This window comes from Siphateles boraxobius, unplaced genomic scaffold (assembly GCF_051911475.1).
Source record: "Siphateles boraxobius isolate OS27281-9 unplaced genomic scaffold, OSU_SipBor_1 25, whole genome shotgun sequence".
NCBI classification, from domain to species: domain Eukaryota; kingdom Metazoa; phylum Chordata; class Actinopteri; order Cypriniformes; family Leuciscidae; genus Siphateles; species Siphateles boraxobius.
Window position 1 is genome coordinate 31,539,166 of NW_027508866.1, and position 15,323 is coordinate 31,554,488.

Here is a 15,323-nt window from a genome sequence, read left to right on the forward strand (position 1 = left end):
TGTCCTCCATGGTACAATTTATTTGGCATTTGATTAGATGTACATCTACTTCAGAGAAAAAAAGCCCTCTGACAAAAAAAAGAAGAAGCAGTACATGACATAAAAAAGAAAAAAACAAATTCAATAATCGGAATATTTACCAACTGTTGCATTCTACATAAAATTTCATGATGCTTTTTTCCTTGTTGCACCACATAGTCTATCTAAAAGAAATTCTCTACTTTTTTTTATTTAAAAAAGTTTGCAAATGGTATGTGGGAAAAGAGTAATCAGATGTCTCGAACCTCAGTTTGCAGACGAGCGTCTGTAAGCATAGCAGAAATGAAGAGTACAACAGCAGAAGAGACGTCCTCTCTGCATGCGCAAAAGAGTAAAACATGCAACCGTAGGTCTGTAAAACATTCATGCCAACTTTTACATTACACACGACCAATCCACACGCTTATACATACATTTAACAAGCACACAAAATAAAAAGCAAACTAATGTTCACAGGATTGTCTGTGCTAATGAAACCCTGAAATTAAATGCAAAACAAAGACTATACAGTGAAAGAATGATAGAAACGTCTTCATGATGCGTCTCCACATACTCAGTTATTTTGGTGCTGGTGATGGATCTTGAAGGAAAAGGGATCTGTGTGCCACATTAATTTGTCTTTGTATTTCATTCAGCCCAACACAGCAGGGCCGTGTGCTTTTGATGTGCAAAAACATCTTTGTATGAAATGCCTGATTGTCATTCAGTTTGGGCTTTTTGTTGCATTTCCAGTCCGAAAAAAAGAGGTATGTTCCCATTTACAAAATCCAGGAGTCAGATTAACAACTTTGTGAAAGCACTGTTCATTTCAGTGAGCAACAATGCAGACACAATCTAAATCTATACTTCATGTTCATAACTTATGCACTTCATTAAATTCATATTTCATTCATGGAAATGTCCAAATGGCAATTAAGTAGTCTGTTAATTGTTAAACGACTGAAAAAAAAAGAGAGAAAGTTTTGCTGTTACATACATGTACATTTACGCGCTCACGTGTGCAAATATACGCTCACATTTACTTAGTGTCAAGTAACAAATGGTTTACTTTGTGATTTACATCGAAACACAATTGAGAAGAGAGCACTTAGCTTACAGATGCTGAAAATGAAAAATACACACACACAGACACGCGCACACACACAAACACACACGCACACACACACACACACACACGCGTACACACACGCACACACACACACACGCGCGCACACACACACACACACACACACACACACACACACACACACACACACACACACACACACACACACACACGCACACACACACATAGACCATGAAAACAAAACTCAAATTCATCGTAGGCAAGTCTAAACGTGTATATCCAAACTCAGGATCTCAATAAGAAATATCTATTTCAAAAACCATGATTTGTTTCAGCACACTTTGAGATCAGCTTGAGAGGCAAAAATGAGTGAGAATATTTATTACTTCTGTAAATGTTCAGCTTTTTATTTTAACCGTTACATTCTAAATTCAAAATGTAAATCAGTGCCAAACCCCAAATACTCATTAACACAAGTAAAATAATAATACAAATTCTTCACTACTGTATTGCAAAAAAAAATCGAATTTAGCTAAAATAATAAAAAAAATTACCACAAATACCACCATGACCAATACTTTCAACTGTAGAGTACTATATATATATGTGTAATTTTAATATACGCAAGTTTTTTTTTCCAGCATTACAGTAATGGAAATTAGATTTCTTAAAAAATTGTGGGCCACTGAAATATAAATGGTTCAATAAGCTTCTATGCAAAATATAATTTTCTTTTCGGTTTTGGGTAAAAACTGGTAATTTTTCACAGCTTTTGTGAGATTCATATCATTAAAAAAAATTTGCATTTTGCAAAAAAAACCCCAAAAAACATCACAACAGGATCCTTAAAAAGTGGCTTAAACAGACTCGTACCTTGATTTAAAAGAATCAAAACTTTTTTTCTTCTTCATTTTGAGGTTTGTGCTACTGATCCGACAAAGAGAAACGTAAAAAACAGACATCACAGAAATCCAGATAATGGTATTGCTCACATCCAAACGGATCCTTCCCGTAGATAAGCACAGGTGTCAGGAACGCCGACGGCTGACCACACAAGAAAGGTTTCTTTAGGGTCAGTTTGGACAGAGCAGTAATGAATCAAGAAAAAAATAGCTTCTCTGTGCCAGGAAAGAGTCAGTGTGCAGGACATGATTCCAGTGAGAGAACGTCAGGTTGACTGGATTACGCCACTAAGGCCTAAAAAGTCTTTTCATCAACCGGTTCATTCACTCAAAGTGTGGTGATCGACACATGCCAGTGTAGACCTCAGAGAGAGGTGCTCTATCGACCCTCCCCAACATCAAGCCACTCAATCGATGGAAGTATTTACATGTGACTCAAGCAGAAAAAACGCCGAACAGAAACCCGAAACAAGCGTCTTTTCTTTCACGTCTGAAGTCTCTGCTCTGAACAGTCCTACAGCCTCCTTGATTTAGTAGTGATCAGTCTGGACACGTACCCTATGACCTACACCATGGTGCTCAGCGAGGGGCCGCTGCTGCAGTCTGCGCTGGAGCTCTGCGTGATGCTGGCCTCTGATTCGCTGGGGGTGTCTGGAGAGACCAGTAAGGTGCTGCTGTCGATGGAGTCCTCGCGCTCCTCCAGGGGCGGCGGGGGGGCGGGGAGTGCCGGCTCGGGGAAATCCCTCTGGAGAGAGTTGGCTGCGCCGCTCATATGCCCAGTCGCGAGCGGAACCACGGTCCGCCCTGCGGAGAGAACAGGGAGTGAACGGAAGCTCATCCTAGGGAGCTGCATTGCTGTCTAGTATTGCTATTGTGGTTAGCCACTTTATATGTCAGTCAGATGGTCTGACCCTGCCTCAGTTCTTAAACAGATTAAAATACTATTAAACTAAAATGTGAGGGTCACAATGTGGTGTAAGGGTGTGTTCACACTTAATTAAAGCGAATCCTGGTGCGATTGCTCTATTAGTGCGGTTCATTTGAATAAGTGTGAACGCTGCCGTCCGAACCCCGGTGAACGCATGAACGCTGAAAAGATGGGTCTCGATCCGCTTCCAAACGAACTCTGGTGTGGTTTGAATGAAATATGAAAGCAACACGGACCAAAGTCAATTGAAACTGGACATGATGTCACAAGATGTGACCCTAAAAAGGACTGAATGCTCAAGCATACCTGTTTTTTCTCGTCATAGTCGCGATGTTGTCAGAACCGCGTCTCGTCGCAGCAGATCTTCCTTAGTGTGTGACGGAGGGATTCATGCCACTGTTTTAACTCCTTTACACATTTTATAAGCTCTTCACGAGTTCTCAGCAGGTCAAAATACCATCATGTAGGCTACGTACATACAACGAGCGCATTTAGCCCAGAACACAGCATTGTTTTAGATGTTCGGTAAGTTCCGTCGCAAAATATACATCATAAAATCTGACCAATCAGGTTGTGAAAATATACCTATGCCTTTATTCCTATGCCTATGGTTTGGCAGCTTTAGTTTCGGTGTTAAAAAATGCCAATGTGAATGCTAAGCGGACCAGTACTAAATTTTTTTTTTTTGGTCCAGACCAAACTACAAGTGTGTGTGTGTGTGTGTGTGTGTGTGTGTGTGTGTGTGTGTGTGTGTGTGTGTGGGCTTGGGTTATACAATGCAAAATGCAAATCTTAGAATGTACAATAATAATAATAATGCATATGACAACTAAAAAAAAGTTGTCTAGCTAAGAAACTCACTAGGTTTTGGATGAGAGCTCACAGTGTGATCCATAAAGACTTTAAATTAATGATAAACTAATAATACTATATAAATAATGAAAAACGCAGTGTCACTGATGGAAAGACATACCGAGGTCCATGTAGAGGATGCTGTCTGGGTTGATGGAGGCCTCATATGGAGGAGGAGGGTCATCGGGGTGGTGGATATCTGGGTATTTGTAGGCAGCATAAGGGGGCGGGGGCTCCTGGAAGTGGAACGCTCCACTTTCACCATCATCGGAGAGGTGCAAAGGCGTCAGGCCCGTTCCAAAGACATCCGGCCCGTAGTCAAAGCCAGGGACTCTCCGACCCAGGTTGAAATGGTGCACTGTGAAAAACAACGACGATTCAGAAAAACAGCGCTTTAAGATGTGCATACAGTCAGATGATCAAACAGGGCCTTACGGTTTCCTCCAATGAGAGTTTCGATGCGTTCTCGCCGACGCTGCCTCAGTCTGTGCACCATGAAGAGCAACAGGGAGAGGATGAGGAAGGACGAGATGCAGCTCACAATGAGCCGCATGCCACTGGCCATAGAGTCAAACAGACTGCTGCCGTCTACAAACACACAGAACCAACACAACTGAGATTCACTTCTACAAGGACACAACAACCTGAGACTACGTATATCTGAGAGATATGTGTGAAACAGACTACTAGTATACTGCATACTGAACAGTATATACTGCCTAGAATTCATTTTAAAAGCAAAACGCTGTAGTGATAGATATAAATATGCTGATATTTGATCAGTGAAATTGTCAGTGGATAATGCACTATATATATATATATATACACACACACCAAAAACTAATATTACACTGATATATACAGTACATAATATGTATATTCCAACAATTATATTGGCCACCTCACTCAACCACAATTTAATGTATGCTACATTTCTATTACAAGACAATACTATGTTGCCCGTTTAAGTCAGCAAGTGCCATTGCACAAATAATCTAAGAAATACACATCATGTCCTAAAAGTTTTATAAAAATGTCTTAATTTTAGCTGTCTAATGAAATAATGGTAGTTTGCTATTCCAAACATACCATGCGTTTATAGATATACAATAAGAAGGCAGAGTAGCTCTACCTAGTGGTCAGACTAGAGAACTTCACATCACAAAAATGGCTGAGAATTCACATATGGTGCACATTTACAGATCTATCTTCATTTCAATACATGTCTGCCCAGTAATCTTTAAATTAAAGCACATACAACTGACATACAGTTCACAATGTGATTGGGTGAGACTGTGAAAGTACCAGGATCCAAGCAGGTGAACTTGCAACACTCTTTCGGGTCCTTGCGGAAATGCTGGCATCCCTGTGGGCGCTCACACAGGGCGGCCACACACATCTCCGGCTCGCCGTCGTGACACGTGCAGCTCAGACACGGGTCGTCCCCTTTAGGCGTGAAGTAATAGCCCTCATTTACCACATTGTCTTTGATATCCACACAAGTTTGTCCTGTTGAAGAAACCAGTGTATTATATATAGTACTAGCATGGGGGAAAAAACACCAGAATGCCTTAATTTAAGTTAATGGCATCACAGGGCTCATCTGTCTATACATGCTGGACGTACTTCTCTTGCAGAGGAAGGGGAATTTTTTGTAGCAGTTTTCCGCGTGCCAGCTGTGCAAGCCCCGCTCGTTCATGCTCTTGATCTGAAAGCGCTGTAGCTGGGCACAAAACACGTTATCCTGCGTAGGGTTCGCCTCGCCGAAGTTAGCCAGACCCTCGGGAGGCAGAAACACCTGCATGGACCCTGTGAGGAGTAGACACACAGATTCAAATGTATTTGTATAGCGTTTTCACAATACATGTATCGTTTCAAAGCAGTCCACATTACAATTTAGAGTGGTCTGTTATCAGAAGTAGCTGTCTAAGTTATGCATTTCAGAAATGTACATATACAAATCACAGTTAGCTAAAAATGTATTAAACAATTCAATAATTTATGCAAAAAATGCATTTAAACAATGTAATAATTTAAGGCAGTGCCAATGAGCTCATTGAAGTAATCAATACTTGCTTGTTAAAGGGTTAGTTCACCCAAAAATGAAAATTGTTCCAACCCCGTAAGACCTTCGTTCATCTTCGGAACACGAATTAAGATATTTTTGATGAAATCTGAGAGCTGATCACTCCTCCATAGGCTTCTTCAGGGATTGAATTTGCCGGTGTTGTGCCGAATTCTGACCCCACACCAAATTATTACCCCCCTTGTATTGGTAGGTTTAGGACTAGTTGTGGGAGAGGGGTTAGGATTAGGGGTGGGGTTAGGATACTGACTTCAAAGAGGGGGGTAATAATCTGGCAGGGAGTCGAAATTGCTAGTCAGGTTACTAGTTTAACAGCGTAAGCTTCTGTTGTTGTACGTCACACGCATCACACACATGACCAGCGTCGGCCAATAGTGAGCCTACGTGTGACGTAGCTCTACGCAATTACACTAGTTTAACTGACTAGAGGCCAACAGAGAAGGAAATGAATAGTTGAAATAAAGTCGTTATTTATGTTTGTTTTTGCGCACAAAAAGTATTCTCGTCGCTTGATAAACTTAAGATTGAGCCACTGTAGTCACTTGGACTATTTAACAATGTCTTTAATAACTTTTCGAGGCCGGCAAGTTTCAATCCCTTAAGAAGCCTACGGAGGAGTGATCGAGCTCTCAGATTTCATCAAAAATATCTTAATTCGTGTTCCGAAGATGAACGAAGGTCTTACGAGGTTAGAACAACATGAGGGTGAGTAAATACTGACAGAATTTTTATTTTTAGGTGAACTATCCCTTTAACAAATGATTATGACAGAAAATCGTAATTCGTAGCCATAATTCAAAACCAGTGTTGTTATTGTTAACTTAAATTAGATGGAAAATTATTACAAATTTCAAATAATGTAATAATATTTATATAAAATATAAATATTTGATGAAAAACTTAAAATGACAAAACTCGATCAGACATTAGAAATGTTGCCTTGCAACTAACTGCAGTAAAATAAAAAATTACTGAAAATAAAATAAACAAAGCAAAATATAAACAAAAAAACAAAAACTAATACAAATGAAAAAAGAACATAAAATGAAAAGGTAAAATGCAAAAATAAATATAAAAGCCAATTCAAGTGAGCAATAAATACTATAATAAATTATATTATTATAATACAAAAAGTAATACTAAAATAACCATAAATTAAGCAATTATTCACTGAAATCACGAGTTTTGATCATTTGAGTCAGATCTTTTCAAAGATTCAGTTCACAAAATCAGTCTGAATGATTCATTCCACAATTCAAACTGAAGTTCAATTCAGTCACACACAGTCAACAGTGACCGTTTTCAGTGAATAAAAACTAAAATTCCAGTCTGTTCTTCACACAAAGTTATCATAAAACTTCACTTGTCATTATGGTGTTTTTTGTTAATTCTGTAGCTTGACAGCTCCAGTCCTCATTCACTTTCATGGCCAAGATATTCATCAAAAACTACACGTTTGTGCTCCACAGAGGAAAGACAGGTTTGGAACGTTTGGAAAGACAGGTTTTTCTTTTCTGGTGAATTATTCTTCAATAAATGTGAGATAAAAACCAACCTTTGTACGCCACTTCCCAACGGCCCTCCAGTGAATGATTCTGGTTAGTAATCACATACTGATATCCCACCCAGAACCTGCGACGACAGAACACATCCACAGCGCTTAAAACTCCAAACTGCTAAACACCTCATCTCTTCCTCAGAAAACAGCTTCTTCACACTCACTTGCACTGGTCCTTGCGCTCGCACACCTTCTCGTCGAAGTCCACCTCTATCTTGAGGATGAACTGCAGCTCTTCATTGGTGCCGAACGTTGCGAGGGAGCCGTTGACTTTCTGGCACGTTTCCACCGCCTGCCAGTAGTTCTCACTCCTCAGGTAGACTTTATAACAGCTAGCTGTTTTTTCGTAATGGTGCCAGCCACTCGGACACTTCTCTGTGTTTAGAGGAAGAATTATATTAAGATAATCATAATATGAACATCTCATTGAATTCTTCCTATCATGACTTGATAGATTCTGAGAGGGATTTTCCCCACCATAAGCCTATTGTTGTGTTCTATTGTATATGTTTAAACTTCCCAGCCAATCCAATATTTGGATTTAAATAGGCAAATGCACCTAATATTGATGCACCTCTTGATGGAAATACATGTTGTGTTGTGTATTGACAATGCAAGAGTCCAGCACATCCCAAAGACTCCCAATGAATTTAAGGACAGGACTCAGAGGAGACGATTCATGTGTGAAAATGATTCTTCATGCTCCTCACAACCATTCTTTCACAATCTGAGCCTGATGATTCTTGATATTGTCTTCCTGGAATATGGCCATGATGTGTCTTTTTTCCTACATGTTTGTTTAAAAAATGAAAAGCTACACACTCCATCAATTAGGGTTAGAAGAACTGTTGCTACACATATAACATGCTAGAAACATAATAACTGCAATAATAATCCAGTCATAGACTCTTAAGCATTTGCATATTCAAATAGGTGTATGTACCCACATCACGATAAAAAATGTTGGGGTTGATAAGATTTTACATTTATTTTGAGAGAAATGTGCATTTATTTGATCAAAAATACATAAGTAAAATTGTTAAATATTATTACAATTTAAAATAACTGTTTTCTATTTGAATATATATTTTAAAATGTAATTTATTCCTGATCAAAGCTGAATTTTAAGGATCATTACTCCAGTCTTCTTGTCGATTTTAATGTTGCAGTGTTCTATGTGATTGAATGGAAATGTTTTACTTAGTAATGCCTTCCCAGCATATAAAGAGCGTTTCAAAAGTGAATTGCAGAGTGTTTTAAAGGCATCAGGAAGGATCTTACTGTTGAAGCGCACTGGCTGAGCGACACCCATGACGTCCTCCACCGGCTCAAAACCGTTGCTGTAACGAAACCGTTCCTCCTTTATTGCTGTAAGAGTGCGACAAGGAATATCATCAGAATGCTTTATGATGAACTTATATATGGTCTAAATATAAGGCTGAAGCATAAATCATCTGTGAAAATGATCGTTTATAAATTTACATCTGGAACAATAACGTTCAACAAGATGCTACAGGGTAGGTCATTGGATCTTTTCAATGAATCAATATATCAATCCATTTATTACGTCTGAGGGTGTAGGTTTATTTATTATTGATGTCTATTATCTATTATCTATATGTATATTTGAATGTTTTGGTACTCTGACCAGTTGCAATCAATTGAACGGTAAAGGGGAGCAGCAGAGATATAAGCTGTAGTGAATTTGTGGAGAGTTGTGGGATGAATTCTTCCTCCTGTTTCCCAGACTCATAAGTTGATTAATATTATTGAGTTGTTTCTGAGTAAGTGAGCTCAGGATCTTGTTTCTTGAAGAGTTTCTTAACAGAAAGAGAAGTAAACTTGTCTGAATGGCCTTATCATTGCCCTTATTCTCAAATACTATGAACAAAACTATGAATGCTAAATGTGAGGCTCTTGGGTAAATCAAATGTTTTTTATGAGTTTACAAAATTGGAAAAAGGAAAAAAATCGTCCACGACACGTTGTTTGAGCCATATGATATAAATAAGAAAATGTAATAAATAAAAAAACATGTTATAAAAATTTCAACTAATTGTATAATTATATTATAATTAAGTTTTGGTAGTTTATCCGTACTTAAATGTCCAATGTAAAATCTGTGTATAAGTCAATCATTGTGCCTTTAAGGAAATCATGACGTTAAATACCTAATCCACAGCAAACGGAAGTGAAACAAAGTGACAGCAGGTCTGCTAAACAAAGAACAGTTTCTAAGAATCCCAGAGACATTAATACATACAGAATGCTAATTAAACTACTTCCTGCTTGCTTTCAAAGAAAAAAGAAGCAGAACAAATCCGACAACCGAACAGGAATTAAAGTAAGGTTGTAGATCAGTCAGGCCTTGAGCCAACAACTCCTGAGAATATCGGCTCGCTTACAGCAATGTCAGAAAAGGGTTGATTAATTACAAGATGAGTGTGTAAACCTGCAGTGTTTTCTGTCCACTAATGATTACAACGTCAGTGTACAAGGCAGGGGTTACACAAGAGTTCACAGTTTATAAAATCTTTATGTCTTTTTGACTTTTGATGATATTCATTCTCGAAACTTATGAATTCGGTCAAATGGCTTAAAATCAGAGGAACTGTCATCTTCACCATAAAGTCACTTTTGAAAAGTAGCTCCATAACAAAAATACATATACAGTAAAAAAACAACAACCTTGTTTTAAACAATAATGGGATCCATTTATGGTATAATAGTATAAATATATATGTTCATATACAATTATATGTATTTTAATAGTTAAATATAATAATGAAATTACTAATAATTATAATAATTATCTCTAAATTGTTAATGTTTGTAAATATATATATATATTCTTACAGTTTAAACTGTCTCACAGATATGACTCAAAATAAGGTAAAACTGAAGTTTACATCAGAGACACCAATGAAACGTCTCAATGCATTACATACCAAATAAAAGCAATAAAATAATTGCAATGTTTAATTTGATATTACCAGCATGCACAAATGCAGAAATATTCAACATATCACTCAGCCCTACTGATCACCATAGATGTGAAATGATGCCTGGCCAAAAAGGAGTGAGTTATCTAATCTCTTTACTGAAAAGTGTCACTGAGAAATTTACGAGACTTCAAAGCACATAATAAATCAAGGAAGAGATATGAAGAACACTTAACAATCCGAGAAGATTAAATCAATAAACAATCATGTCACCACATCAAAATACCCAAAATATCCCAGTCTAAGATTTACAATACCAACTCATCTTCAGTTTTTAAGGGTTACGTTTAGGGCTGTGAAACGATTAATCGCGTCCCAAAATAAAAGTTTGTGTTTACATAATATATGTTTGTGTACTGTGTATAATTATTTTGTATATATAAATACACATACATGCATGTAAACATATAACAAGTTTTTTTATTTATACATACAATATTTATATTAATTTTATATATAATATAAATGATATATCATATATATACACACACAGTATATACATGCAAATATTTCTTAAATATATACATGCATGTGTTTACAAAATAACTCTACACAGTAAACACATTAATTATGTAAACACAAACTTCTTTGGATGCGATGAATGTTCTCTTGTAATCATGTGTCCTGGTGTGATTCTGATCACTAGTGCTTGAAGGAACTACGAGACACAGATCACATGCTCAGTAAATCCGCTCTGTAATTCCTGTTATCCCGTCCAGGAATCAGACTGAGCACCGTGTCTCACTCTGGGATTAAGACACAGAAATGACAGCACACCTCCCGCAAGGCAAAACAAACAAAAAGATCCGGGTTGCCAAGAGCTGGCAAAGTGACAGAATAAGTCGGAAGAGAACCCGTTCCTATTGTGTACATGAGCATGACCGTGTTTAATGGATTGCACCAGAATGTGACTATGTGTAACTGTGTGTACTTACTAGGGCAATCTATCTCATCGCTTTTGTCCTCACAGGCCGTCCAACCATCGCACTGCCAGGACAGGGGGATGCACTGCAGATTTCCACTCTGGCAGGCAAACTGGCCAGGACTGCAGCGCAGCTCTGAAACACAGCGGGTCAAGACAATACACTCAAACAAACTCCAGCAGCCGAGCCATTACAAATGAACAGGCTTTATTATACAACACTAAAAGTCTCTTGAGTGCCGTTTGCAAAGCCAAATTTAGATGACGAGACCATCAAAGATAGTGTCAATATCAGGCTAAGCCAGATGAGACTCAAACAGGGTCAAAGTGTCGAAGAAAAACAGTAGAAAACCCCGGAGACAGAATGCAGCTTACCTGACAGCAGTCTGGCCCGAGCGATCCGTGGACCTGCGGGGGGAGAGGAAGCAGATTGACTGATTTAAAGGGGCTGATTTCAGCAATATAACATCTCCTAATCTCTTAAAGGCTCGGGAGACAGTCTGTCTCTTGGTTATCAGGGTATAAATAACAATAGATAGTAGGGGTTAAACGGATTATTGTTGATCCGTACGGACCAGCCCTCACGGTTCGGCACCTAGGGACACATCTGATTCGCGGATTCATTTTGAATTTAACTGCCATAGTTTGAAGGTTTATAATTTGCATGTGTTTTGTCTTGCTGGTTTACACATTCAACTGATTTTAAACCATTCCAGCGCTAAAAGAATTGAATTCGGTATTCACACGCTGTGCTAATGTTTTCGCTGTGGTGTATTGGTGTAGATGATGTAAAAAATATTTTTGACTCAAAAAACATAATATGATCCAAACCGTGAGTTTTGTGGTCCGTTGAACCACTAATAGATAGTACAGAAACATCTGTATTTGCAAACAGAAGTCAATGTAAGTGACCAGAAATCTCTTACGCATTTATAGTTGTGAGGTTGCAAAGGCTCCCAAAAATATTTACCTATATTTGCTTTTAAAAAAGAAGCAAAGCCTATTTTCGGTAAATTAAAATAAATAAAGAAAAAGCTCAAATTCTTATTTTTTGTAAAATAATAGTAATAAATATTTTAAAAATAATAATTATGTAGAAGAATATATATTTATTATATATGTATAATAATGAATGCACATTTATACATGGCCAAAATTAACATTATATATTTAAAAATAATGATAACATTTTGTGTGTATGATACAAATACACACATTTATAACAATGGATATTTATAATAGTAATAATAATCATCCATATATATTATAAATATCTAAATAATAAAATATATATTATTGTACATATATATAAAATAATAAACACTCACACACACACACACACACACACACACACACACACACACATATATATATATATATATATAATGCAATATTTATTTATTTATTTTGACATGTAATAAAACTTAGAAGACAACTGTCTAATTTGAGGTAATTTAATAAAATCATTTCTGTTATCTGATGTTAGCAAACACCCAGTTAACCAGATCCTGCAGTCAGCTAAAACAATCTCTTCAGAGACAACAGACAAACTAATTATACAATTTTTACAAAAATCTTCTTGGGAGGTCCAGACATTCAATCAATCACCTGTCCAACCCTTGAATCTAAAGTTATCCCTAAACAAACACACTGACATTGGGATGACCCGTGTGCTCTTTCCTATGGATTACCAGGGCCAGATTTTCAGCACATTAAATGCTGAAGACAGAAAGAACCTTGGGAACAGTTGAACAGCTGTTCGACGGGTAAAAACTACCAACTCAATAAGTTACACTGATCACCTAAATATTAAGAATAATCCATTTAGTTGACAAATAGACAAGTTTTCATTATCAAGAATTCAGCATCAATATGTATTTGTATAAGATAATATATATGGTTCACTGACCTACTTTGAGTATTTTGAACATGTGATGCAACTGAAAACTGAAAATCATCAATTTGAGTTTGTTTTGCAATAAAAAGTCTCCCATGTCAGTAGTAAAGACATGCATGGTGATCAAGTGTAAATATTTTGGACTTTAAGAAGAGTGCACACTGCGATCAAACACCAGCTGTCGGTTTATTCTATGCGATTCAGCACGGAGACCACAATAACCTGCCTCGAAACAAGTGCAGACTGAACAAATAACCAAGGCTTCCCCATGGAAATTAAATGCAGAAAAGCACATAACAGGCCATTAACCTAAATACTGTCCTATTTATTTGATCCACTGGGTTTCCATGCATCACCTTATATATCAAAAGGATTAATAAACCTTTCATCTAACAGAGGAACATCCGACCAGACACGCCATCACAGGCTAGATGTGTCCCCTTTTAAACATGCCTATATTTTAAAGGGACAGAAATTACATTTTTGTCATCATTTACTCACCCTGAAATTTTGTGTTCAACAGAAGAAACAAATTCATACAGGTTTGGAACAACTTGAGGATGTGTAAATTATGACATCATTTTTGGGTGAAATCTCTCTTTAATGCTGAAATATTGCAGGCATGTAGGCCTATTTAACAAAAGCATATTCCATTGATTCTCAGCCTTGCAGATCACCGTAAAAGACTTATTGTATAATAAAGTGTTATTGATCAAAATCAACTCCCCTATGGAGAAAATGAATGAGAGTTTTACTTCGAGAATCCGACTTTTGCACACTACTGGAATAGACTAGTAAAGTGCACTTGTAAAACTGCTGGAATAGGTACCAACAATAAACATACTAATCAGAATCAAATAATTAGCAAATGGCAACATTTTGCCATTTTATTACCAGTAGCAATGGAATAGTTACATGTTATTGTTGGGATAGTGAATAGATGCAAGAGAATATGTAAATAATTAATGAATAAAACAGGCACACGTGACAATTATACTAGCCTTTTCATTACAGTAGTGTGTAAATCTAATAATGAATCTAATAAACAGTCATTAAGTGAAACTAAAACGATCACAGTACGTTAGTCACTACTGGATTGAGTAGTAACACTAGTAACAAACAGATACTATGCAGTTTTAAGGAATACATGTTAAAACAGCTTGCCACATGGTTTGTAATAAATAGGCTTAAAGCTGGTAACATAAATATATACTATGTAGTTTTAAGGCATACTGTTAAAACAGTTATCTAATAAAAAGGCGTATAGTTTAATAATATTACTCATAAGAATAAATGATAACATATAGTTAGTTAAAGGCCCTGACGGCCTGCGCGAGACTGGCGAATATTAGCAGAGCTGGAAGTCGATCACCAGCCTAGACTGCAGCAAACACCATTTCAGCAAATGCATTGAATAAAGCAACACCTTTACCTGTCCGTGGCGGATCTATTATTGTCAGAATGAAGAGGAGAAGCACAAAACCACCGCTGTCAGCCTTCGGCAACATTTATCCTCCATTCATAGTATCTTACACCAGAGAAAATGTGCGAGAGAAAATGCACCTAAAAGCACCAGTCCCGATGTTGATAAATAAATGATCGAACAACTGATTCTGCTCGCTGCGTAACGTATATTCCGTCGATAAGAAATGAGTTTCGATACTCGAATGTGTTTATTTCAGTTGGCTATGGTCGGGATATAGTATCATATTCCATGGTTGTTTCCTCTGGCTCGGTAAACGGGCTTAGGACGGATATAAAACAAGATGGCTCCGCCACCGTCCCATCAAAACAATCCCAACCATGTTCTCCAGCCCACAGCCGAGAGGAGGAGGCGCATAATCAACGCATTTTATCAGATGCACGACCTTTCCTTTAGGTTTCACACCGATTTTTAATGGATTTTTTTTACCTTTAAATATATATACTGTTCAGTAGTTTTGGAGTCAGTAAAAAAGAAATTAACTTTTATTCAATAATGCATTCAATTGATTAGAACGTGATAGTAAAGATAGTTATGTTACAAAATATTTATATTTCATATAAATGTTATTTTGAACTTTCCACTTAT

General features: G+C 37.1%; 1 protein-coding gene across 1 annotated transcript; it reads right to left on the minus strand.

Moving 5' to 3' along the window:
* Positions 1 to 15,080, minus strand: dgcr2 (DiGeorge syndrome critical region gene 2). The gene is made up of 11 exons (XM_077243512.1): positions 14,685 to 15,080; positions 11,731 to 11,763; positions 11,369 to 11,491; positions 8,713 to 8,799; positions 7,596 to 7,806; positions 7,429 to 7,505; positions 5,414 to 5,596; positions 5,093 to 5,296; positions 4,223 to 4,375; positions 3,909 to 4,145; positions 1 to 2,811 (listed from the first exon to the last, which is right to left on the minus strand). The coding sequence occupies exons 1-11, from the start codon at positions 14,758 to 14,760 to the stop codon at positions 2,573 to 2,575; spliced, it is 1,623 nt and encodes a 540-aa protein (XP_077099627.1). The 5' UTR covers positions 14,761 to 15,080; the 3' UTR covers positions 1 to 2,572.
* Positions 15,081 to 15,323: the final 243 nt, after the last annotated feature.